The sequence below is a fragment of the Erpetoichthys calabaricus genome, chromosome 16 (assembly GCF_900747795.2).
Source record: "Erpetoichthys calabaricus chromosome 16, fErpCal1.3, whole genome shotgun sequence".
Classification (NCBI taxonomy): Eukaryota; Metazoa; Chordata; class Cladistia; order Polypteriformes; family Polypteridae; genus Erpetoichthys; species Erpetoichthys calabaricus.
In genome coordinates, this window is record NC_041409.2 from 73,619,757 (window position 1) to 73,647,492 (window position 27,736).

General features: G+C 36.6%; 1 protein-coding gene across 1 annotated transcript in view; it reads right to left on the reverse strand.

The window, feature by feature from the left end:
- The window catches only part of mnat1 (MNAT1 component of CDK activating kinase), a 169,989-nt gene extending 142,782 nt beyond the window's left edge, over positions 1 to 27,207 (reverse strand). Inside the window, exons 1-2 of the mRNA XM_028822074.2 lie at positions 26,990 to 27,207; positions 4,431 to 4,583 (exon numbers count right to left, since the gene is read on the reverse strand). Of these exons, the coding sequence (XP_028677907.1) occupies positions 4,431 to 4,583; positions 26,990 to 27,078 (242 nt within the window). The 5' untranslated portion in view covers positions 27,079 to 27,207. The remainder of the gene's footprint in view (positions 1 to 4,430; positions 4,584 to 26,989) is intronic.
- Positions 27,208 to 27,736: the final 529 nt, after the last annotated feature.

Consider the following 27,736-nt stretch of genomic DNA (forward strand, 5'->3'; position numbering starts at 1 on the left):
TAGCCAGTTCAGGCTCATGGGCAGCCACTGCCTATCTTTGCTGAATATGCTGTAGTTTGGGCATCAGATCTGGAAAAAGAAATCAGTCTGCTGCAGACAAAACACACCAATGAAAAGTTGCTAATTAACAGATTGTGCATATTCTCTGGAATGCATGGTGAAAACTAGATTAACTGTGAAAAAAACACAGGGGGAACGTAAAAACTCAACACAAGCTTAAGGATAGGTGAACGAAAATTGTATTTTGTATTTAGAAACACACATATTGTTGCACAGCTTAGAATTAACAATAAAATCACTGTCTCTTTTCTGCATACATCTTGTATGGTCCATGGGAAAGCAAAAATATTCAAAGATGCAAGCATCATACAAGAGAAACAGTTAAGTATCATAGTTGCAAGCAAATATGCTAGCACTAAAACAGAAAGCCGATTCAAATACTGTTTAACTCAACAGATGAAATGAATAACAGTGAAGACCATGTTTAAACATTTTTCAGGGACTTATTACAGTAATTACATTTTATTTACCTATAGCTTGAAGATGAAAAGTCAACTTCCCAAAAACTTTCACGACTACATTACAGTATTGCCACCATAACTTTTTTTTAAAAGAAAAATCTTCATTAGCTTGCTGAAAAAACAGTTAAAAATGCCAGCATTTATAAAAGAGGAACAGGGCTCACAAATGAATCTGAAGACACAAAAAAAAATTAAGAGAAAAAATAACTGCCAAAAAGATCTGGAATCACATTTTTAGGCATGCCTGCACAACCAAATCACAAGCCTTATCTCCTTTTTTGAATGCTTTTGTCTTGCCACCAATCAAATTGATTCACACTCTTAAAGAGAATACCATAATGGGCCTATATTTAATTATAGTGCTGAGATTTTCACAGAACATTTGTTGACAGATGTTACAATGGAATATTTTAGTAGCCTTTCGGACTATTAAGATTGGCAAAATTACTAATCCAAAAGGAAATCCTGTGGGATCACACAAGTGAGACATTGCCAAATTCATATCAACTGGTTTCAGTTTCAAGTTTAAAAGACTGTAAATCCTAATTAAATTAAGTTTTAAAAATTACATAAAGCAAGGTCTGCGGTGGGTTGGCACCCTGCCCAGGATTGGTCCCTGCCTTGTGCCCTGTGTTGGCTGGGATTGGCTCCAGCAGACCCCTGTGACCCTGTGTTCGGATTCAGCGGGTTGGATAATGGATGGATAAAGCAAGGTTAGGGTCAAACATTAAATTCATCAGCAACAGACTTGAGGAACACATACTTTCCTCAAGGACAATTATATGTGGGTTAATGTGTAGCAGAAAACCAACATTTACTTGTATTTTTTGAATGCATGAATTGAGAAACATTGAACATACAAAAAAAAGAACAAAAAAAGACATGACATAATTTCATCTTTTCTGCTACATTTTTTAGGTGCATTTGCATATAATGCGATAAGCACCTACTGTTGTTGTCCCTTCTGTCTGTTCATCAATCCATCCATGTGAAACAACTCCACTCCCAGGGGACTGATTTTAGAGAAATCTGGCACACTTCTTCATGGAAATTCACAGGAGAATGTTCAATTTTCGTTGAGATACTGTATCTCGATTAAAGCACACTGTACAAACATTTGAAATTTCAGATTTTCAGACTGAAAAGCATTTAGGATTTGTCAAACTCCTCTTTAAAAGCATAGGAAAATTCTGTGCAACTTTAATTACAGACTAGTTTGCTGTTTCAACTTTATCTTGAGATAGGTTACTTCATTTTATATATTTCCCTCTTTTGCTCGTCTGACAGCTGCTCCAGGCAGCAATAATGATCTACAAGACAAATCAGTTAAAAGCCACGAGAAAGAGAGAAACACACAAATCTCTGTAGTACCTTCTCACTTCTCCTGCTGTTCGGGCAGAGGCAGATTTTTAAATACTCCTATTAAGCCCAAAAGTAGGGTCCACGCGGAACAGAGATCACCTTCTCCAAACTTAAAAATTACCAAAAAAAAAGTGCTGTTTATGTACCTTTTAGGCCTGTACTGTCTGTGATTCTGAAACAGATTTTAAGCTTACACACTTGCATGTAATTACTGTGCAGATGTACACGGTGTTCACAGTAGAAAAGTTAAATCCCAGCTCAGCGCATGGTGATTCAGGAATACAAATGTACTGTTCTGTCAGTAAACTTTCGACTGTTTGCAATTCAGTACACTGCTAAGAAAGCCCATTAACTCTTCTTAAAACATTCATCAGAAAAAATGTAACATGAAATATTAATGTTCATTGTAAAGTGAAAAACGAATTAAGAAGAGATGAGTACATAACAAATCGAGTGTTTTTAAGCAACTGATGAGCAAATTTCAAAAAGCAGCTTCAAAAGCTAAACCCTTAATCTTTTAGTATAAAAACACATGAGACAGTCCATTACCTATATCAAATGCAACTGGTGAAGGGTCGTTCAGCGCAGTCACAGTAAAAGAATCAAAAACTACTTACGTTTCATTGTAACTTACACACATTTAACAAGCTCTGAGATTTTAGCAAACAAAAAAGCTTCAAAATATATGCTTTGACAAAGTAGTGGGCAGTTTTGTCCAAAAGGAATAAAAAGGGTGCATATTGTGTATTTTATTTCTCTATGTGTATCATACTGCATGAGACTGGAAAGAAACAAGCACTGCATAGTTAAAATAATTCACATTTATAATTCCACCTCGTGTGTGAGGATTGACTATTTAGTTCTCTGAAGGAAAAAAAAAGTAGAAATGTATTAAATTAAAAATACTATATATTTTAACAGTAAAAAAAACTAGTACAAATAATGGTTAAACAAAAATGATTTAACACAAATGCATGCATGTACTGCATATTTACTTTTATGGAGTGTTTTTGCTTATATATTTTAACATATATTGTATATTGTATTATATACATTTTCTCTAAAATTCTTGATCCACTTAATTTAGTTTTTCTTAAATTATATTCCTAAAATATAAAATTCTAACACTAAACACTTTTCTATATTTTAATGAATGGCTCTATAAATAAAAGAACATTGTAATTGGGGCGGAGTGGTGGCTCTGAGGCTAAGGATCTGTGCTGGTGTCCAGAAGGTTGCTGGTTCGAATCCCCGTCACTGCCAAAGGAGATCCTACTCTGCTGGGCCCTTGAGCAAGACCCTTAATCTGTAATTGCTCCAGGGGTGCTGTACAATGGCTGACCCTGAGCTCTGACCCCAAGGTGTATGCGAAAACTAACAAATTCCTAATACAAGAAATTGTATAAGGCGAAATAAAGAACAAAAAAAATAAAATAAAATTGTTTATCAGTACTTTATATTAAATTAAATACTTAAAACATTACATTTAACTTAAGTTTAATTTAAGTAATTTAGCCAAATATTGATCTTTAATTAATTCAATCACCCACCACACGACAAACCACCCAGATTGAGATCCGAGTACACCTGTGCAACAGGTGACACCTCAACACCACACTGAAGAGTGTGAGATTTTTTTTTTTTTTTTTTTTTTTTTTAACAGTTGCTGGAGTGCCAATCCTGCCACCAACCCCTTGGTTTTCCTTGCAAGTTGGAGGACCTGCTGGTAGGGCTGGATGCAAATTAACGTCATACCCAGGACGAAGCAATTGCTGGTTAAGGGCCTTGCTCAATGAAATTTAACATAAATGTAAAGTCTTACACATACAAAGGCAAAATATTAAATATAATCTAGACAGTCCTATGTGACATTATCAATAACAAGCTCATGTATGAAAACCATTAAACATGCCTAAAGGACATTAGACTATATATCTACTACACTGCCATGTTTAACAGCTGCAGATATATTCAGCTGTTTTCCATCTTGTGTCTACCTAGTCCATACCATACTGAAGGTTTTCCATTGTTTTATAATGTCAATTTTTTGTTTTAACCTTTTAATGTTATTCTGGACCACAGTGAATCATAAAATATCAATACATAACATATGAAATCTTCAATGAGAAATTATTCATTGTTCATGAATGTCTTGAGTTAAGTATGAGATATAACGCTATTCCATGTAAGTATTTGTCAGTCAGAATCTACTCACTACATGCCAGCATTTCTTCAGAATAACAAAAGTGATCAGTGCAAATGCATACCCCCATTTGATGAAAACTGAACAAAAATGTTAAAAAAAAGTGTAATTTACTTTGCCTGAAAGTGATTCATTCTTCAGTCACATCAAAGGAACATTTGGTCTTTTGTTTATTTTTATCTTTCAAGGAAAAGCTGTTTTATGATAAGAGAGAGGGTTCTTACAGTGTTCTTAGTTTTCTTCTCTGATCATCTGTATTTAAACTGCTTTAAATAAAAAGAAGTACAAATAATAATTGATCTCTGAATAAGACTATATATTTTATTTATACCACTGAATCTTACATTTTTAAAATCTTCTTCCGAATTTCAACCTCTTTGTCTATTGTAGGATCTTCAAAAAGTTGAATTCGAAAATTGCTTTTTCTGAGCGGTGTGTCACATTCCTGACAGTTTCCAGAGCCTCGAACAAATAGCATTTCCACACAGTTTTCACATCTGAAAAAGAGGAGTTGGACAGTAAAATTAGGAAAGGTCAAGTTTCACTGTCAGTATCTTCTTGGGCTTATTTACCAAAAATTGCTTCTGCAATCAGAATCACTTAAAAACAGAATAAGATAAACTTTATGAAATCTATTTTTGAACTCTATGTTTTAAGTGCTGTGTTGTGGAAGGCATGGGCTCCACAAAGCTATGTGTGAACTTTATGTTTAACGAAGTGTACCAAAACACATTCAGTGCAATTAATTTTATTCTTCTATAGCACCCTTTCACCTATAAATTCAAAACAGCACACACTAATTACAAATATAGTCTAGTTAAAAAAATACTAAATTTTTAGATGCAAATATGAATGACTGAACTTTTGTTGAGACCTCCTAAACACTATCATACTTCAGTTTTTCATGGACCTTATGTATTCTTGCATTTATCATCAATAGAAGACATTGAACCACTGTAACAGCATACTCACAGGACCAATTAATCTGTACAGTCTAAAGCCCATTCAAGTGACAGCTTCTGTCTTGTACATATTGCTGCCAGGATAGGGGCCTACTCCTGTAAGGCCAACAGTAATAAAGCTAATAAAGAACATACATGGATAGATGTCCGATCTGTTTAACATGTCAAAGTATTAGTTTTCAAAATGCACTTGACAGAATTAAACAATATTTAAAAAAAAAAAAAAAAAAAAAAAGAGTGCGCTTGACATTCCAAGTTATTACCCATTTAAAACATAAGTGGAAAACATCTGTGACTTTCATTTTTGACCAGACTATTTTCTTGTGCAAGATTTCTATTTCTGCAGTGCTTTTGTTAGGTATCAAAGTTCTCCCTTCTTACTGACCACCATCATTAGCATCTTCACTCATTACTCCTGAACATGTGACAAACAATTGCCCACGAGTAAAATATTCCTGGATTCTCGCTTTTCCTTGTGACTGACCATGGCTATTGTTGGCAGTCATTGGAAAACACAATTTCACATGAAACTTTATTTGTTTGTTTTTTTTTCAAACTGGGAATTAGGAAGAAAAATGTCAATTTTGGTATAAATACAACTTCTTTTGTACCATATCTTGTAAAATTGTTAGCTTTAATCAGATTTGAATGTGGTGTTTTGATCACATTCACATGCAATTTTGTAATGTTACAAAGTTCTGGAGAGCTTACATCAAAAGAAGTTACTCTGCGCTGAATAGTGTATTTATTTGAACTTATTTCATACACCATTGACATTTACAGACTACAAATTTATTGGCCCATGTAATGAATTGAACACATAAAAGCTGAAAACTTGACTATCACAATTCTTTAAAAAGTCAGGATTGCCATCAAACAAACTTTAAGTTCCTTGCCTATTAAATGCCTCTCTTCAATTTTAGGCATTGTACAGAAAATAACAGGTGAAAAGAAAGAACACCATGAATGCCCACCCCCTTGTATGTTGTGTCTATGGGGGGGACCTCTTTACTAAGCTGCTCAAGTGTTTAAACTAATCAAAGCATGCCATCTCTACTGGCTTTTGTTGCCATCCAGGATTTGATGTTCTGCTTTTTGAATCAAAAGCACAGTAGCATATTACAGTTTAACCTCCAAAGGGACAACCCAGTTCTTTGCATAACTGCATGTACTGTATGTGTATACAGTGATCCCTCGCTATATCACGCTTCGACTTTCGCGGCTTCACTCTATCACGATTTTTTCTCATACACGCTTATGTCACTACGCATGCGCTTTCTGAGAACTTTTATCTAAGCCCCACGATGGCTCCTAAACGTGCTGCTTTTTCTAAGCCTTCTAACAATAAAACTAAGCGCCGGAGGAAGATGCTTGCTATCCAGGAGAAGGTGAAACTCTTGGATATGATCAAAGATGGCAATACCCTACAAAAGCATCCTCACGCATATGAAAAGACAGCGCCAGCAACTGCCTATCAAGATGTTCTTCAGCCGCGCACCGAGACACCCACTGCCTACTCCTAGTACTCCTTCAGCGGAAGAAGACAACGACGCACCTGCTGAAGATACTGCACCACCTGAAGACTCTCCTACTGAGGTCGTGCCTTCATAGGTTAGTGGTTGTGTGTAAGAACTGTGTGTGTGTGTGTAATTAAATGTACAGTACAATAATCTACTATATAAAAGCGGTCGGGATTGTCCTTCCGTCCCGTGAGTGCAAAGCGTTGCGGTATTCCGCTTATCACAGACATACTACTTGCGGCTTGTGGTACGAAGCGACGCTATGTGAGCAGAGTTCTGGTGCTCCCATTCTTCCCTTGCTTTTGTGAGCGATGCGCTGGAAAAATAGACAATATTATGTCTCTGGAAATAATTAATGTTGGAGTACAAATGCCTCACCGCGTAGTAAATATCAGGGGAGATGGTGCTTGCTTATTCTCATCTATAGCTTATTTAGTGCATGAAACTCCGTCTTTAGCTTTACAGATTCGGGCTGACACTGTACGACTTTGGACAGGCACTCGAGGGGATAAAAAAAACTTAGGTTTTCGAAAGATGTTATGAATGTGCACTTTGATGTTCTCATTCCCCACACTTGCATGCCTGATGTACACATGGAGCACACACAAATTGAGGATAAAAGTCGGTTGCCTTAAAAGGCGGGTGAGCCTAGTAATAATGATATTTGTAACGTCTAATATGTCTTATTTTCTCTTATTTTGTCTAATATATTGGGTAATACGAGTGTAATGGTGACTAAAGGGTGTTATTTCATGTCTAGAGGGCTCTAATAATGTTAAAAAACATATTTAGAAGGTCGTAAACAGGTTTTCTATACTCTAACTGTGAAAATATTCGATTTATAAATAAAGAATCCTACTTCGAGAAAATTCATTTATCACGGTAGAGTCTGGAACGGATTAACCGTGATAAACGAGGATTCACTGTATATAATATGAAGTTGACTCACTCACTTATCAACAAAAACACTATTTCTTGGTTAATTAAAAAGCTGAAATTTGGCAGTATGGTACATCTAGAGCAAGAGGTTATCTGCTAAGCTAGAACAGTTTGACATATCAGTATTTAGGATTAAAATCCGCCCCCCCCCGATATAAAAACTAAATACCCTAAAATCTCAAAAATACTTTGATTTGATTGAAATTTGGTGTCGTTGCAGAAAAAAAGAAAATGAACTGACATTTTGTCAGTAATAATACTGTAGTAAGTGGGCTATCCTTAGGCACGTTATCCTATCCTTTTTTTCAACTCAGCGCTAAGAATGAATTACACTGAGAAATGGGGCTACAGTTTTATACAAATGAAAGATGTTAGCACAAGCTAAGTGGAAAGATGAAAGTTTGTCGACAAACTATAAACTTCGAGTGTGGGTGCCAGGCATTGTGGTTGCGAGGGTAATTGTTGCATTGTGAGAAGCAAAAAAGGGAGAGATACAGAGAAGTACATGAGCAAGTAGCATCTTTGGGTTCATGCAGTACGCTCTATTCTGTTGGCCTCTTCTTAGTCTTCGTAATGCGATAGGACTTTCATTCAAATGCGAGTCACGTTGTCCCCATTGCATTGTCACTTTGTAGAGCAACATCGTTGAAGCAGTACCACTTGTTGATAAATTATAGTACAGTATACACACTTGGTGTGTATATATTATATTAATATAAATATATATATACACACATACATACATACATACATATACACACACATACACAAAATTTCAAAGAAACATTTGTCAAACTATTAAGAAGCTTATAATATCAGTTCTAGTAAACATCAACTCCACTTTTCTTCTTACAAAAAAACAAACAGCAAATGTGGACAGCTGTCTGGTTTTCCACACTGTAAGAATCACTGAATGATCAAGACATTCCAGACACCAATTCTTTTACATTTTTCAACTGAGAGTGACTGACTGACACTAATAACTTAAATACAGTGGGGACCTAAAATAACTGCCATATGGAACATACAACTGTGAATAATTTAAAAGTAAAAAGTAGGACAAGAGATGAGTTACATAAGACAGAAAGTGTTAGAAGTGTTAATTGGTTTGTTAAAAAAATACCTGTGGGGTAACAGAATGTTTATGGACTCCCTGTGTGTGTCTAGGTACCGAACCATTCTTAAACCCTTTTTATTAAGGAAAATTGTTAAAGATGCAAACATTTCCTGCCTTTTTTAGGAGATCCATGCCCAGACTTCTAGATGGTGTTTCTCCATTGTTTTCTTCAAACCATAAATTAATAATAAAGTAAAAAAATGGTTTGAAATTCAACACAAAAATAAAATATTTGGTAGGAGATCAGTTATATTTAAAAAATGATTTACATATTTTCACTGTTAATTTAGCATTCATTTTGCAATTCAACTGCTTGTCACTGAAGACCACTAAAATGAGATATTGTTTAAGAATTATACTGTATGTTTCCTCCATAAAACAATGAAGTGACAAAAAATATTCAGACAGAGGTAAGTGTATGTACATTAAACAAACTGGAACAGATTAAGTGCTGTGCTTCAAAATATAACAATGTGAAAAAGGATTTGAGAAGCTCAAAGTTGGGAACAAGCTGCCCTTAGATCAGTTCATAAACTAAATCAAACATTAGTGGCACATGTACAGCAGACAAATCAAACTGAAGGTAGTTTTTCTTGTGGCAAAGTTAGACTGAACCTCAATACGTACAATTAATGTGGCAGGGAAATGCAATCAAAGGCCTTCTGAACCAGAAGAAAAGCGCTTTTAAAGGCGGTGATCAGCATGAGTTCAAGCGTGTGCAGAAGGAACTCCGAGTCCAGCTCAGGGCAGCAAAGGAGAAGAACAGGAGAAAGCTGGAGCAGAAGTTGCAGAATAACAGCATGAAGGAAGTGTGGGATGGGATGAAGATCATCACTGGCTGCAGCTCAAAACGGGGTGCCACCATCGAGAGAGACGTGGAAAGAGCAAACCAGATGAACAACTTCTTAAACAGGTTTGACCACCCTAACCCACTCTCACTCTCACCTCAGAGTACTGCACCCTTCACCCATCCTTCTGCTGATACCAGCATAGGAGAGAGTTTCCCCCAACCCACAATTATAGCAGTCCATGTAAGCAGAGAGCTGAGGAGACTTTGTGCCAGCAAAGCAGTGGGTCCAGATGGAGTATCGCCATGACTGCTGAATGCTTGTGCATTGGAGCTGGGGAGTCCTCTACAGCACATCTTCAACCTGAGCCTGGAACAGGGGAGAGTCCCGAGGCTTTGGAAAACATCTTGCATTACCCCAGTCCCAAAGGTATCACGTCCTAGTGAGCTGAACAACTTCCGGCCTGTCGCTCTGACATCACATGCGATGAAGACCATGGAGCGGCTGCTGTTTCACCACCTAAGGCCACAGGTCCATCACGCCCTCAACCCTCTGCAGTTCGCATACCAGGAGAAGGTGGGAGCAGAGGATGCCATCATCTATATGCTACACCATTCCCTCTCCCACTTGGACAGAAGTAGTGGTGCTGTAAGAATTATGTTTTCGGACTTCTCTAGTGCCTTCAACACCATCCAACCTCTGCTCCTTAGGGACAAGCTGACAGAGATGGGAGTAGATTCATACCTAGTAGCATGAATAGTGGACTATCTTACAGACAGACCTCAGTATGTGCGTCTCAGGAACTGCAGGTCTAACATTGTGGTCAGCAACACAGGAGCGCCGCAGGGGACTGTACTTTCTCCGTTCCTGTTCAGCCTCTATACATTGGACTTCCAATACAACTCGGAGTCCTGCCACGTGCAAAAGTTCGCTGACGACACTGCTATCGTGGGCTGCATCAGGAGTGGGCAGGAAGAGGAGTATAGGAACCTAATCAAGGACTTTGTTAAATGGTGCGACTCAAACCACCTACAACTGAACACCAGCAAAACCAAGGAGCTGGTGGTGCATTTTAGGAGGACCAGGCCCCTCATGGACCCCATGATCATCAGAGGTGACTGTGTGCAGAGGGTGCAGACCTATAAATACCTGGGAGTGCAGCTGGATGATAAATTGGACTGGACTGCCAATACTGATGCTCTGTGTAAGAAAGGACAGAGCCGACTATACTTCCTTAGAAGGCTGGCATCCTTCAACATCTGCAATAAGATGCTGCAGATGTTCTATCAGACGGTTGTGGCGAGCGCCCTCTTCTACGCAGTGGTGTGCTGGGGAGGCAGCATAAAGAAGAGGGACACCTCACGCCTGGACAAACCGGTGAGGAAGGCAGGCTCTATTGTAGGCAAGGAGCTGGACAGTTTGACATCCGTGACAGAGCGACGGGCACTGAGCAGGCTCCTGTCAATAATGGAGAATCCACTTCATCCACTGAACAGTATCATCTCCAAACAGAGGAGCAGTTTCAGCGACAGACTGCTGTCACTGTCCTGCTCCACTGACAGACTGTGGAGATCGTTCCTCCCCCACACTATGCGACTCTTCAATTCCACCTGGGGGGTAAACGTTAAAATTATACAAAGTTATTGTCTGACTGTTATACCTGCATTTTTATCACTCTTTAATTTAATGTTGTTCTTTATCAGTATGCTGCTGCTGGAGTATGTGAATTTCCCCTTGGGATTAATAAAGTATCTACCTATCTATCTATCTATCCATCTATCTAATGTAACTAGTGGGTCATTCTTGGGGGTGGGGGGGATGCAAAATTTTGAAAAGGGCTAATTTGTCTTTAAGAAGTTAATACAAATTGTTTTATTTGTCACCATGATAATAAAAAAGCTAAATTTATGTGCTACTGTATTACAAGAATCTATAATAATAAAAGGCAAAGCCCTCACTGACTGACTCACTCACTCACTGACTCACTCATCACTAATTCTCCAACTTCCCGTGTAGGTGGAAGGCTGAAATTTGGCAGGCTCATTCCTTACAGCTTACTTACAAAAGTTAGGCAGGTTTCATTTCGAAATTCAAAGCGTAATGGTCATAACTAGAACATATTTTTTGTCCATACACTGTAATGGAGGAGGCGGAGTCACGTATCGCGTCATCACGCCTCCTACATAATCACGTGAACTAAAAACAAGGAAGACATTTACAGCACGAGTCACACGCGGGAACAAAGGTAAATGACGTTAATTTTTGACTGTCTTTTAATACTGTGTAAGCATACATATTAACACATGTGCAATTAAACGTGTGCATTTACGGGGTGATTTCTCAGGCTTAAAAGCTCACCTTTTATCAAACGCGGGAAGAAAGGTAACTGACGTTGTTCACTGTCTTTTAATACTGTGTAACCATACATATTAACACATGTCCAATTAAACGTGTGCATTTACGGGGTGATTTCTCAGGCTTAAAAGCTCGCCTTTTACTAAAAAGGTAAATGCAAAACTATTTTCAATCAGTTTATTGAAACGCTCCCGTTAAGGATTGCAATAACATATTCGCGAGATAAAAGAACGAAGTAGGGGGAAATGGAGGAACAGCCGCAAACAGCGAAGAGCAAAAAATTAATTAAACAATTGAGAACGGAGCGAGTTAAGCATACAAGCATGTTCATAAGGGAAACAAAGCACGGTGTAAAACGTAAGTTTCAATTAAGTTTATAGAAACGCTCCCGCTGCGGATTGCAATAACATATTCGCGAGATAAAAGTTTAATGAGAAGACACGAGGTATAAACTAACCACACGCCGTGGCGCAACGTTAGGGGCAACAGTTTCAACCAATCAGTTTATTGAAACGCTCCCGTTAAGGATTGCAATAACATATTCGCGAGATAAAAGAACGAAGTAGGGGGAAATGGAGGAACAGCCGCAAACAGCGAAGAGCAAAAAATTAATTAAACAATTGAGAACGGAGCGAGTTAAGCATACAAGCATGTTCATAAGGGAAACAAAGCACGGTGTAAAACGTAAGTTTCAATTAAGTTTATAGAAACGCTCCCGCTGCGGATTGCAATAACATATTCGCGAGATAAAAGTTTAATGAGAAGACACGAGGTATAAACTAACCACACGCCATGGCGCAACGTTAGGGGCAACAATTTCAACCATTCTATGATCTGCTTCTCGCAACTGAAAGATGGCACATGGCGGATGTTAGCCGACTTGCTGACCGCAACGTTAGGGGCTTCAACTATGGCGCTGACGCCACATCTCAGTGCCAACACTTTGCAGACTATACTTAAAAGACACGCCCTCCTCACTGGACAGTTAAAAACACCAATCAAACTAACGATGACATCAAGTATTACCCAATCCAAAGTAGGAAAGGAGGCATCTTCATAAAATGCGTGTGGGATGATTTGCATGAGACGCTGCTTTAAAAAAAAAATGATAAAAAAAATACGGGATAAATCCCGTCCAGTATTGATTCAAAACGGGACGCGCAATTTCATTCTCAAACGCGGCACGATTCCGTATTTTAAAGGACGGGTGGCAACCCTACAGTGCCAGGTAACCACCCATACAATCAGATTGTGATTCAGACTAGGAATGCAATGAATGTAATTACCCCGATCTTCATACAAGGCGAAAGTCTTGCAACATTCAAAGATGATGGTTTGGGATAAGTACACCATACAACATAAAAGAGCTTATGAAGCCTTGAACTGAAAAAAAGCAAGATCTCAGAGATCGTAAAAAAAAAAATAGGAGGTAATGTCGTTTTACTCGCTGTAGATTTTAGTCAAACATTACCAGTTATTCCACGAGGGAGACCAGCAGATGAACTCAACGCGTGTTTAAAATCCATGCTTCTCCCACGCTCGGTTATATGTCGCGTGTTCTCGGGTAGGTGCACCAAAAAATGTATACATTTAAGCATGTAATGGGCAAACAAAAAATGAGGTATACCCAAAGGCACTGCAGTAGTACTTCATGTAACTTTACTTCTTAAATGTTAATGTTTTACTGTTTAATAATTTATACGCTTCTTATATGTTGTTCAAATTCTTTTATCAAAATAACACTGACAGCGCAATGCACGATAACATGGAGTGAATACACCATACGCATCTGCCCACGGCTGCCCTGCTGTGCGCAGATAGGAGTTGATTCTACAATAAAATAAAATAAAGATAAAAAGAGTAAAACAATCATCACCCATAAAGCGTGTGTGTGTATATATGTGTATATATATATATGTTGATATGTGGATGTGTATATGTATATATATATATGTAGATATGTATATATATATGTGTATATGTATATGTATATATATGTTTATATGTGTGTGTGTATTTTATATATATATAAAACACAGCAACACTCATAACAATGACAACACAATTACATTGACAATCATGTTACGTTATTTTTAAAATGTTTCCTTTTTTTTTCATTCCCTCTTTTACACACTACTTCTCCGCTGCGAAGCGCGGGTATTTTGCTAGTATTCTTATATAAGGGTGAAGACAGAACCAAGCTGACTTAAACTGCACCATTTGTGCAATTTGTGACAATCAATGCACACAAGCATTCTCCAACTAACAAAAGATTTTCTGATGGAAAGCTATTTTATTATTTCTCTTCTCTGTGTTTCATCAATGCTGTGTAACATTTTTCTTACTTCTCCTGTTTTTATAAATAAAACCTCAATGTATAAAAACTGCAGTCTGAGATTTACTTTACAAGCCAAAGTTTTCACAGTCTAATCTCCCTTATAAGATATTTTTGTATGTTTTGAGACAAAGTTGTTTTTTTTTTTTTTTAACTTTAAAAGCCAGCTGACCATTCTGGGGCCTGCTTAGGCTGTAACCTGCCTGGTAGGTTTTTGGAGCAAGCTGGTCTGAGGTGAGCCTTTTCTGCGTTGGCTGGTGAAGGTTCTAGCCTGCACTTTGTGGAGCATTTTGGAGGCCTTGCCATTTTTGGAAATCAAAATCATAACAGTTTTTAAACAATAACACATTTACGTATATTTATGTACACATTTTTACAAGAACTATGGAAAGTGAATCACATAGAATGAAAGTGAGTAAAAAGACTACAGGTGACATACAAGACCTCCATCAAGCTGCATACTAAGAAGCAGTAAACAATAATGTAAAACATTGTTGATTGTTACCTACTGTAGAAATGTTCACACGCTATTAATGTAGAAGTGGGGAAACTCGATCCTGCAGGTTTAGCAGGGTTTTTGTTACGGCCATGATTATATCTCATGAGCAGAAGCTTATTTATATCTGAAAATAAATCTCTTGATTAACTGGACTCTTTGTTTTATGAGAGTTTGGTTTTTGCTTTCATCTTTTAACAAATATTCACACTGGTTCATATTCTTATTGAACTCGCTGGGTTGTTTTTAGTCTCCCTCAAAGCAAACCGCATATTTTTGAAGTATTCCAGTAACCGAATGAACATATGATAATAGATATTGATTTCAGCACTAAAGTTTTAATTACTGTCTGTGATTCATATATGTATTTGTTAAATCACAAAAAAAAATATATCCTTTATTTTTATGAAAGTGTGTATCTAAACTAAACCAAGGAAACACACTAATAGTCATAAACTTCTTCCCTAAAAAAAAATACTCGCCACATTACGTTAAAAATAATAATACATTTTATTTATTGGGTGCCTTTCTAAACACACAAGGTCACCTTACAAAGAATTAAACAATATAAACAGGAACCACATAAAAATAAAATTATCAGCAATACAGCAAGAAAAAGGTAAACTTCAACAACAAATTAATTGACAAATAATAAAATCATATTTGATATGCCAGTATGAAGAAGTGTGTCTTAAGAATAGTTTTAAATTTTGTAATTGAATCTAGCTGATGAATATGAGCAGGGAGAGAATTCCAGAGTTGCGGAGCATTGAAAGAGAAAGCTCTGGCTCCCATAGAACAAAGTTTTAACGTGTGGCACAGAAAGTAAAGATGAGGATCTGAGAGTGCGGGAAGGGGTATAAGTCTGTAAAAGACCACAAATATACAGACGAGTAAGACTATGGAGAGCTTTAAGTATTAAGAGCGGTATTTTATATTGTATACGGTAGTAGACAGGGAGCCAATGAAGTTGGAAAAGAACAGGTGTAATATGTTCAGTGGAGTTAGAACAAGTGATTATCTTGGAAGTAGAATTTTGTTTTTTAGCGACGCCAGATACACATGACATTACAGTAGCCTATACGTGTGGTAAAAACTTCAGTACTATGTTTTCTCAAAACTGGACAAAGTCTAGATATAGAGTATTTTGAAGATGAAAAAAAGCAATCCCTTATTTAAATGAGATGAAAAAGAAGGGTATTATACATATACATACACACACACACGCATGCATGCATGCATGCATGCACTACCAGTCAAAAGTTAAGACATCCCAGACATTTTCATGTTTTTGATAGACATTGATACCTTTTATTAATCAAGACTAGTAGGCTCCGCCCCCTGCTCACTTCAGCCCCATGTGTCTGTATGCATATATATTACTGTATATCTACTTAAATATGTATATTTTTTAAAAACAAATGTTAATCAAGATAGTGAATGCTCAACCTAGTTCTTGGTTCAAAAATGGACAAAATGAAGCAGCTTTCTCCCAAAAAAATTTCAGCTTTTTTTTTTTTTATATATATTATAAAGAGAATCATGGTTACTCAATGTGACAGACTGCCAAGAAAAGGGCAAACTGGATCTAATCTGGATGGAAAAAATGAATGGAAGAACTAGATGCACAACAACATACGAGGATAAGTACAGTGCCCTCCATAATGTTTGGGTCATTATACCTAGGTATGGTATCTTATCCCTGAACTAATGCAGTAATGAAACACACCTGAGTAATAACAAACCTGCAACGTCAATTGTCTCAAACATTATGGTGCCCTGAAATGGGGGGACCATGAATAAAAAGCGTTGTAGTTTCTACATGTTGTGACTGAAATGTATGCAAATAGTGTGCAATCTGCACTGTAATCACAACTAAATGTAAGACTTGTAATCTTAAACTGTGGAGCAGAGGGGTAAACCAAGGAAATGTGTCTTTGTCCCAAACATTATGGAGGACATTGTATATCTGAGTCTGAAGTTTGAGAAACAACTGCCTTACAGGTCCTTAAATGACATAAATTTTAAATACATTGCAAATACCAGTGTCATCTGCAACATTGAAAACACAACTCTGGGATGTTGGCCTAACAGTCAGAGTTTCAAAGAAAAAAAGCTATATCTGAAACTGGCAAATAAAAAAAAAGATTAAAGTATGCAAAAGAACACAGACATTGGACAGTAGATGACTAGAAGAGCGTATTATGTTGAGCATCCTGGAGCCATTTTTTCCCTGCTGCAGACGACACCGCTATTTATTATCTTCAGCCACCCAAGGAAAACAAGGTTCCTGGAACAATGAGCATAACCAAAAATTGATCATAATTTCTAAGGCGAACACTGGGGATGAGTGAACCAACATCTTCTCTTGGGATTCATATGAGTGTGTACAGGTATTTTCCCTACCCCACCGAAAATGATCCTAGTGATTTCTAAACAAAGCAGGCAGACCTAACCTAACAGAGAAAAAAAAATACATATTCTGTATATTTTATAGAGAATTTTTCAAATCACCAAACTTTTTTACATCACACTCACATTAAAGTGAAACTATAGTGTCTAATACTTTAATTGTAAGAAACAACAAACTGTCTTGGAAATGTTTTATATTTCCACTACAAATGTAGTCTCCTGTCAATTAAGATTAACAAAAACAGAAAATCCAATTGCATGCCTAAGATATCAGCGGACACTGCACATGTCAATATACTTAACATTTTTTTTATATAATGGGGCATTTTAACTTAATGCTCTTTCCAATCAAATCATACTGTGCCACATTTGAAAAGCCTGACACATGAAAGTGGAAGTTCATCACTGATAGAAGACTTGGCAAACCAAACAAAACATGTATAAAGTAGGAGTGAGTGATATGTTGTTTGATCTAATATATCAGATGCAATTTTTCTGTCAGTACAGATTTCTAAAAATATTTTACTGGTAGGGTAGAAATTTGTAGAAATCTTGCAACATGTTTAAACATAAAACATGCTCTCTGGGGCATTAGCATCTTCAAGGTAATGTTACTGAACATAGACTTGTTTCTAAACGTATCTAGTAAGTGAGCATACTATTTAAGAACAACCACCTGATTGGTGAGTCGATCCTGCTTCCGCTCCCCCTGCACTCGGAATTAGATTATGTGGAATTGTTTGTATTTTTAAAATCACAGCAATTTGAATCGGGGAGGAAGGGCAGGAAAAAGCCTTGTTTTGTACTGTATTTGCATGTCAGCAGTGCATGTACCAGTAAGTGAAAAAGAAGCTGCACTTTTATTGGTTCAAGCCAGAGAGGTGAACACCTGCTATCACATTCCTTTGAGTAGGAGGCTGTTTAAAAATATTTTGACAGACAAGAGGTTAATTTGAGGTTGAAAAACATATTAATACATCAAAAACCATCAGAATGTTTATTAATTATACTGTGAGATGGAAATTTTGCCATATCGCTCAAAACTAGATAAAGATATTAATCATATTAATACAAAATTTCTGAATATTTACAAAAAATACTTAGTTCACCTTTAATAATCACCAGAGTTAGTCTATTTAGTCTGAAAAATAACAAAGGGGATGGCATGCACAATAGCTTTGTCACAAAACAATGAAAATGTGAACATGAAATGCACTTTTCTAAATTCTAACTTTTTTAAACCTATGCTTGCCCATATGAATATTGTTTAAACCACTGGAATCCTGCACAAACGTTTTACTAAAAATAATAAAGTACTTAAAACCCATGAAACAAAAAAACAATATGATCATAAAAGTTTAGCCAAATGAGGGAAAAACTTGATGTTTATGAATATGGGCAGAATTCAAGACGGATTTTGCTGTACACAACCCTAGAGTAATTAAACTATAAATGTGTAAACAATCAAAAGACATTTGGTTGAACTGTAAGTAAATCCCTTTAGAGTCTTATAATAATAATATTATTAATAATACTAATAATGATAAACAAATTGCCATTTTGATTATCTATATCCCATAAAATTAAATGGCAAAGGACATCTCCTTGCATGTTCACATAATGGTGATAAATAACTATGTAGCTATAAATGTGAAAAGAAATGGACTGCAAGTTTAATTTTAGAACATGGCCATTCCATTTTCCCTTCCAGCTGGGCATGAATTCAAGAAACACATCAACTGTCAGTTTACGTGGCTAACGGTTTTGCTGAAGGTTGCGCTCATTTGCCTTTGGTTCAATAACCATAAAGAAGGCAAGAAAATTACTGGCTGGTAGTAAAATTTTATTTTAAGCAGATACCCTACAACAAGAAAAATCTAAGTTTAGAATTATAAACCATTCTTCTGTTTACTGAACAAGACAAAGTATCTTTACGCATCTTTATGGAACTGCAGAGATGCAGCTCAGTGGTAAAAAATGGTTTTCTGTTCACAGCTACTAAAGCACATATGCCACTAAGCTTTAAATTTCAATGTCTTCAGAAAAAGTTTGAAATCAAATGAGATATCCAAAACGAAGGAAAAAAATTACACCAAAAAGAAAAAAAAATTGAGGGGAAAAATATCTGGGATAAAGAAATACTTAACAGTTTGGACCTGCTCAGAATTTCATCAACTGCAAAAAAATATCAGTATGAAAGGTGGAGTTCTATTTTCTAAAGGCTGAGCAATTTCAATTATTGTTTTTGTTCCGATATATATGTTGGTTTGTAGTAAAGTTTATTTCTAGAATAAACTCCAGTACTCATATCCTAAAGAATCACAGTAACAAATAACATAAAAACAATAAAACATATGCCCTTATGTATTATTAAATGATCCTAATGGCATAGATCTGCTCCTTTTATATAATGTATGCTCCAGAGAGCAAACCACATTCATATTAATTTACTCTGCTCTGAACATTTCCACATTTTATTGCAGTTATTAATAAACACAAAAAATAAAGGCCAGTAGGACAAGAGATAGCAATTATGGGAGTGAAGAAGTATGTTTTTTTTATTTATTTTAACAATTTTCTTATATCAAACACATTTAGCATACAACAGATATGCATGACTATCAGGATTAACAGGAAAAAAAAATGCTAATTCTAAAGAAATAATCCACTAGTCTATGTAAAAGACCTGCAGAGTTTAAGCAAACATAGAAAGTAAACCACACACTTGTACACACAGTATTGTTGATGGAACGGTCTCCTTATATAAGGGTTAAAGACAAATGAATTTTAGAAATCTGCTGAAACATAAACCAGCATCCAGAGTACAATGCCCAGGTCTGATTTTAAATCTCCCACTTCAAGAATTTCAACAGTAATTTGCTACATTTATTGGTAGCACATTAAGAGAATCCTACGGAGCTTATTAGCCACTTGATTTCATTTGAGAGGTTTTATTAATATTACTTTTAGGCTTCATATTACAAATATTTGGCTATATAATAACATTATAAAATTACAAGTAAGCATTACAATTACAAGTAAGTCTTCTGCATTATATTTGGCTCACATTTACAATACAGGAAAATTAAATATTACCTTGATCATTTTCAGAATCCCAATGAACAACAAGAAATAATCAAGTTCTTAAATCTGTTTAGAATCCTTGCACAAAAGAGTTACTGCAAATAATTTTTGATTTCTCAGTTGGCTACTAACCAAACCAACTAGCTCACACTACAAATGTTTAGCATAATTTAGGCAATTTTCCTAACAAGAGGTCATTGCACCATCCAAAAGATACAAATTATTTTGTGTACAAAATAAAATGCTTGACTTATGTTTTTAAAAGGAAAATGTGGCTGCATGTCCAATTTATCACTATCATAAATTTATGTAAAATAAGTATATAATAAAAAATATCAATAAAATCTCAAACCCAGTACACATTCATAATTTCCAAACTGAGGTTTGACAAGATGCTCTGCATTCTTCAGTCAAAAAAGATAAATAATCCTATTGTGAATAATAAAATATTCTACTTTATGAACTTTTATAAATTTTTGTAATCATGCCACTAATACAACTCGTCTATTCAATTCTTATTTCAAATACAATAAACTCCCATTTTCCACAGCCAACAGATTGCTTCCATATTATATTTATTATTAATATCAAATCAATTTACTTTTGTTGTAGAATCCGTTTAGAGCACTGTAAAACAACAAATGGTCTGTGGAAGAGGGCATGGTCATCTTAAAATATTTTGAGAAACTTTAAATAAATGAAAGAATACATTTGTTATAACTGGCATTGAACTTACCAAACTATGTGTGTTCTATATAATGGTTTGGGGCCAAGATATTTTTACAACTGAAACAAAACACCCAGTGCTGTGGAGTTCTTTACATTGGAATAGCCATCCAAATCCATTGTTATGTACATCCAACAATTTCAAAATAATGTTCCTCAATATAAGATTGCGAAGGCTTTGAATATCTTATCATCTACAGTAAATATCAAAAAATTCTAAAAATGTGACAAAATCTCTGCTCACAAGGGACAAGGCCAAAAATCAGTATTGGATGCCCGTGATTTTCAAGCCCTCAGACGGCACTGCATTATACATGGATACACCTTAATAAAATGGGAATGGTTGGTGATATTAACTTCCTGTTTGTGGCACATTAGTATATGTGAGGGGGAAAACTTTTCAAGATGGGTGGTGACCATGGTGGCCATTTTGAAGTCGGCCATTTTGGATCCAACTTTTGTTTTTTCAATAGGAAGAGGGTCATGTGACACATCAAACTTATTGGGAATTTCACAAGAAAAACAATGGTGTGCTTGGTTTTAACGTAACTTTATTCTTTCATGAGTTATTTACAAGTTTCTGACCACTTACAAAATGTGTTCAATGTGCTGCCCATTGTGTTGGATTGTCAATGCAACCCTCTTCTCCCACTCTTCACACACTGATAGCAACACCGCAGGAGAAATGCTAGCACAGGCTTCCAGTATCCGTAGTTTCAGGTGCTGCACATCTCGTATCTTCACAGCATAGACAATTGCCTTCAGATGACCCCAAAGATAAAAGTCTAAGGGGGTCAGATCGGGAGACCTTGGGGGCCATTCAACTGGCCCACGACGACCAATCCACTTTCCAGGAAACTGTTCATCTAGGAATGCTCGGACCTGACACCCATAATGTGGTGGTGCACCATCTTGCTGGAAAAACTCAGGGAACGTGCCAGCTTCAGTGCATAAAGAGGGAAACACATCATCATGTAGCAATTTCGCATATCCAGTGACCTTGAGGTTTCCATTGATGAAGAATGGCCCCACTATCTTTGTACCCCATATACCACACCATACCATCAATTTTTTTGTTCCAACAGTCTTGGAGGGATCTATCCAATGTGGGTTAGTGTCAGACCAATAGCGGTGGTTTTGTTTGTTAACTTCACCATTCACATAAAAGTTTGCCTCATCACTGAACAAAATCTTCTGCAAAAACTGAGGGTCCTGTTCCAATTTTTGTTTTGCCCATTCTGCAAATTCAGTGCGCCAATCTGGGTCATCCTCGTTGAGATGCTGCAGTAGCTGGAGTTTGTAAGGGTGCCATTTGTGAGTAGCTAATATCCGCCCAAGGGATGTTCGACTAATGCCACTCTCCAGTGACATGCAGCGAGTGCTACGCTGTGGGCTCTTGCTGAATGAAGCTAGGACAGCCACTGATGTTTCTTCATTAGTGACAGTTTTCATGCGTCCACATTTTGGCAAATCCAACACTGAACCAGTTTCACAAAACTTAGCAAGCAGTTTGCTAACTGTAGCATGGGAGATGGGTGGTCTCGTAGGGTGTCTTGCATTGAAATCTGCTGCAATGACCCGGTTACTGTGTTCACCAGACATCAACACAATTTCTATCCGCTCCTCACGTGTTAACCTCTGCGACATGTCAATGGCTGTACACAAAGAGAAACTTGTAAATAACTCATGAAAGAATAAAGTTACGTTAAAACCAAGCACACCATTGTTTTTCTTGTGAAATTCCCAATAAGTTTGATGTGTCACATGACCCTCTTCCTATTGAAAAAACAAAAGTTGGATCCAAAATGGCCGACTTCAAAATGGCCACCATGGTCACCACCCATCTTGAAAAGTTTTCCCCCTCACATATACTAATGTGCCACAAACAGGAAGTTAATATCACCAACCATTCCCATTTTATTAAGGTGTATCCATATAAATGGCCCACCCTGTAAACAGGGATGATTCTGTCATAGAATTAATTGCATGGGCTCAGGAACACTTCCAGAAATCATTGATATCTACAAATACAGGTTTAAGCTCTAACATGCAAAGAAGAAACTATATGTGAAAGTGATAAAGAAACACCACCGTCTTCTCAGGTCCAAAGCTCATTACAAAATGGACTGAGGCACAGTTCTGTTCCGTGGTCAGACAAATCAAAGTTTGAAATTCTTTTTTGGAAAACATGGATACCACGTCTTCTGTGCTAAAGAGGACAGGGACCATCTGGCTTGTTATCAGTGCTCAGTTCAAAAGTCTGCATCTCTGATGGTATCGGGGTGCATTAGTGCCTATGAAACTAGTAGCTTGCACATCTGGAAAGGAACCATCAATGCTGAGAGGTACATACAGGTTTTAGAGTAACATATGCTCCCACCCAGACAACATATTTTTCAGGGAAGGCCTTGCATATTGCAGCAAGACAATGTTAAACTTCCTACTACATCTATTACAATAGCATGGCTTCGTTGTAGAAGAGTCCAGGTGCTGAACTGGCCTGCCTGTAGTCCAGACCTTACACCAACTGAAAACATTTGTTGCATCGTGAAACGAAAAATATGACAAAGATGACCCAGGACTATTGAGCAGCTAGAATCCTGTATCAGACAAGAATGGGGCAACATTCCCCTAACAAACGTCCAGAACTGGTCTCCTCAGTTCTTAGTTGTTTACAGACTGCTGTTAAAAGAAGAGGGAATGCTACACAGTGTTAAATATGCCCCTGTCCCAACTTTTTTGAGACGTGTTGCAAATCAAATTTAAAATGACCTTATTCTTTTCTTAAAATGGTACATTTTCTCAGTTGAAACATTAGATATGTTTCCTTTGTTCTATTGTGAATAAAATATGGTTTTATGTGATTTGCAAATCATTGCATTCAGTTTTGATTTATATTTTACACAGCGCTCCAACTTTTTTGGAATTGGAGTTGTATTTTTTAATAAGGAAAACTAGCTGGGCTGCCAACCTTATCTAGATTCAGGACAAACCACAACAAAGTCGCAAAACTTTCTGCTGTACTCAGTACTCACAGTATGATCTCAAGCTTGTGATTTATAAATATTTTTGGTTGTCAAACTAAAGAATAGCACTTCTGCTTTACCACCTAATAAAGCCCCCCTAATGATTCATCACATACATCCTCACAAAGGCTTTCAAGTAAGCTCCCAAGGCTAAGATTAAATTGGTCTTTCAATTATTTAATAATTAGACAGTAGGACACTGCACAAGTGCTCATAGGTATATAAGTAACTCTGGAATGTTGTTTTTGAACAAAGCAATATTTGGGGATTCTACATATTGCTAACATTCAATAACATTACCCATATTCTGTCTGACAGAAATGGACAAAATATATTAATTATAAAACATTAGTTAGAGCCAGTTTGGCATATTATACCAGAAATATCAAATGCAAGTTCTAAAAACATTTGATTTCCAAATCCAAACACCTCTCAACAGTTTAATCAGACTAAATGTGAATTTCGCCTTGGGATTAATAAAGTATCTATCTATCTAAATAACTAAGCAAGTGAAGGGAACTCTAAACCTGGCAGACCACAGCAGGTTAAGTCATTTGTAGCAGTGTTAATCCCCATAAAATATTAACTTCATCATAACCTTCTAAAACACGTTATCTGAAATAGCAACTACGATTTTAAGTAGAATTAAAAAAAACACCTTAATCCCTGCATTGCAGAATTTGCATATAACACCCAGAATAAGAACAGACCAGCACGAAAGGCTTTGTTCTGGGAAACAGTCATCCATTGGAGGTTTCTTAAGTAAAAAATCTGCTTTGCCCATTTTGATTAGTCTGCAGTTAAGAGTTATGCCCACCAAAATAAAAAGTGGAACACACAGCACCTATGGTTTTCACTGATGTACGCTAAACTTAAATCTAAAAATTATTTTTTTTATTAAATAATACTGGATACATTTCAAAAGGACATTATGATATATGTAATGGAATTTTCAAAAATTTCTGAGAATGCATGTGTGGTACTGTAACATGTAGCTTCATCTATCACCTCACATCTGAATGAAAAGTGACATCAATGTAAGACAAAGGCAGCCAAGGAAATATTTTACAAAAACATGCAGTTTTACGCAAACTAAGCACACTTAACAGAGATCTCTGTATAGGCACCAGCAGTGTCAGATGTTGGGTAGGCAACACAGACACTGCTGATCAGGCCCATAGTGGTCACCCAACATAAAGAAAATAAAAGAATTGATGAGATGACAATAGAGCATCAACTTGTGACAATCAGAGAAATGGCACAAACATAAATAGGGCACCACATGTCCAGCAATTTATACACCACTGGAACAGACTTTCACTGCAAAGAGATCTTCAGTCTTCTAAAACTGTAACTGAAATACATCCGTCTACAAGGGAATTGTGACAGAAGCAAACAAGAGTAGATCTGATTGAGCTATACCAATTTTGAATTCATATCTTCACTCAATTCTAAAATTGAATACATACTCATTGATTTGGTGGGTGTTTGTACTGGGACCATGTTAGGGATATAATTAAAAACAAATGACAACTTCAAATGTCAAAAAGCCAAAAGTGTAAACTTATAATAAGCTATAGGTATCCCAAACACTACTACATTATTAAAATACAGTTTTTAAACATAAATTTAGGTTGTCAGTTTCTTTAACTACCTCAACAGTTAAGGAAGGACAGAAAACTGCCAACACAAAAGAGTTCATTTAACATCATGGTGCTCTGGAGTAAATTAAATACTGCTCTTCTTCAACAGGTGAGTAGATAAGATCAGGGGTGGACAATCTCTGCAGGTGTGGTCAAGAAACTGCAGTTAATTAATGTGTCTTTTGTGTCCTCTTTAAGCCTTTGACCACTAGAGCTGTTATATGGGACTTTTATTTTTCTTGAATGTTGCTGCCGCTACCTCACAGAAAAAAGAGACTGGATCCGAATCTAAACCTGGATGCTATCTGTGTGGAGTCTACATGTTCTTCCCATGTCTGCATGTATTTTTTATTTCTCTCCCAACATTCAAAGAAGAATAGATTTAACAGGCGACTATAAATTGGCCTGATATGAGTAAGTGCAAGTGTGTGTATTTGTGCCTTGAAATTGGCTAGTAAACTATGCAGGACTTCTTCCTTTCTTGTTCCCACTCCTGTCTACAGTACTAATTTGAAATAACCGGAATCCAGAAATAGATGGAAGCATCAGTGCCAGCAATTCAGCACAACTTGAGGGTAGGTCTAAGTGACAGCCAGATGACAGAATTTCAAATTTCATAAGATTCAGTTTGGATTAAAATTTAACAACACTAAGAACAATAACGGCAAAGAATGTGTTTTGGAAACCTAAAGGCTACCCAGCATATGTCTGGGGCTTTGGAGGATAGTTTTATATATATAATCCATTAAAGTCCAGTGAAACCAGCCTTCTAATCAACAGCCATTTGAAACGTCCAAACCCCGAGACTCAGCAGTGCTTGTCCAAAGCCCCATTCTGAGACACCTTGCCCAACTCTGGAAACAATTCAAGTCTTTTATAATGCATTTGCAGCAGAGCATATAAATTACTGATGCCGTTCAACCATGTGGCTAAAACTGTTCGTTGGTAAGCACAAGACTGAAAACTCAACTGCCACTGCAGGCTCAGTAGCTTAACCTGGCCGAAACTACTCCTGGACAAACATGGATGTACGATACGCCTTTGAATTGTGTCTGGTGTAAGAGACCCTTATAAAGCCTGACTGCATCATTACTTTATCACACGTTATTATAATGAATGAACGTCAAGAAAAGATGCGCTTATTTAAACATCAGCTTTAACGGATATGTTCTGTGGGCTCAATCAAGATTATCTGCTGTATGTCAGTTCTCGAAAAACAACCTATAGGGCCGCTGCTGAAATCATAAAGATAAACAAGTGTGTACCATACACCGTCTTAGGACAAAAGAGATAAAAAAAAATACATTCTTAACCCATACGAACTGATAAAAACCTTTATACAACAACATAAAACCATTTGCTTAAAAATCTATCGCCAGAGAGATATAAATAGCACAATAACCGTACTGCATATTTTATTACCGCATTACTTACTTCATATCCACAATAAAATAGTTCACAATAAAACTGCAAAATATAACGTTAATAAAGACAACTTACAGTGTATGCCCACAAACATTTACCATCAACTTTAAGAAAGGGTTTCTATATTTTGTTGTTTTGCAACGAGGACAGCTCTGTTCGTCCATTCTGGAATGGTGCAAATTAGTATTTGGTCGTGAGTATTAATAAATCACCAAAGAATCGCTTTGGCAAACCAAACTTATAACACCGTGTCACCTTCAAATGGATCCGATGCAACAACAAATGAGCAGAACACGAAAGTGTCCGGAGTAGTCACGAAAATAAGGTTCAGTAGCAGTATCGTTCAGTTTTGTTTTTTTTTGAAGGGGTAAAGATCTGTAAAAATGTATCGTGCTAATTCTGGCAACTGTATGAACCACTGTGTCCATTTTATGTGGATTTTTTATCATTTATTTTATTAATTTTGTAATCTGTCCATTCATTGGTTATTCCAAGGGGACTCTCAGTCTATCATGGGTGGATTCATTACAAGATTAAAGCCTGCATTGGATGAGACGCATTCACGTATTCAGCCAAAGAATTGCTAGCCAGGGTACCTCAGCGTACACCTACAAATGGCAAAAAGTAAATGTTACTTCTACGCTGAATGAATTCAAAAGTAGATTAGGAATACAACCTTTTAACGAGTTGTACTTTTCATCTTTTCAGTTGTTTTACAAGGTACTTATGTTTGCGTGGCGGAGCAGTGACGCTTTGGTTAATGGAGCGTCCCCACAGTTTTTGATTTTTTTTTAAATATCTCGTCTTAAGTGGTACAGTTCT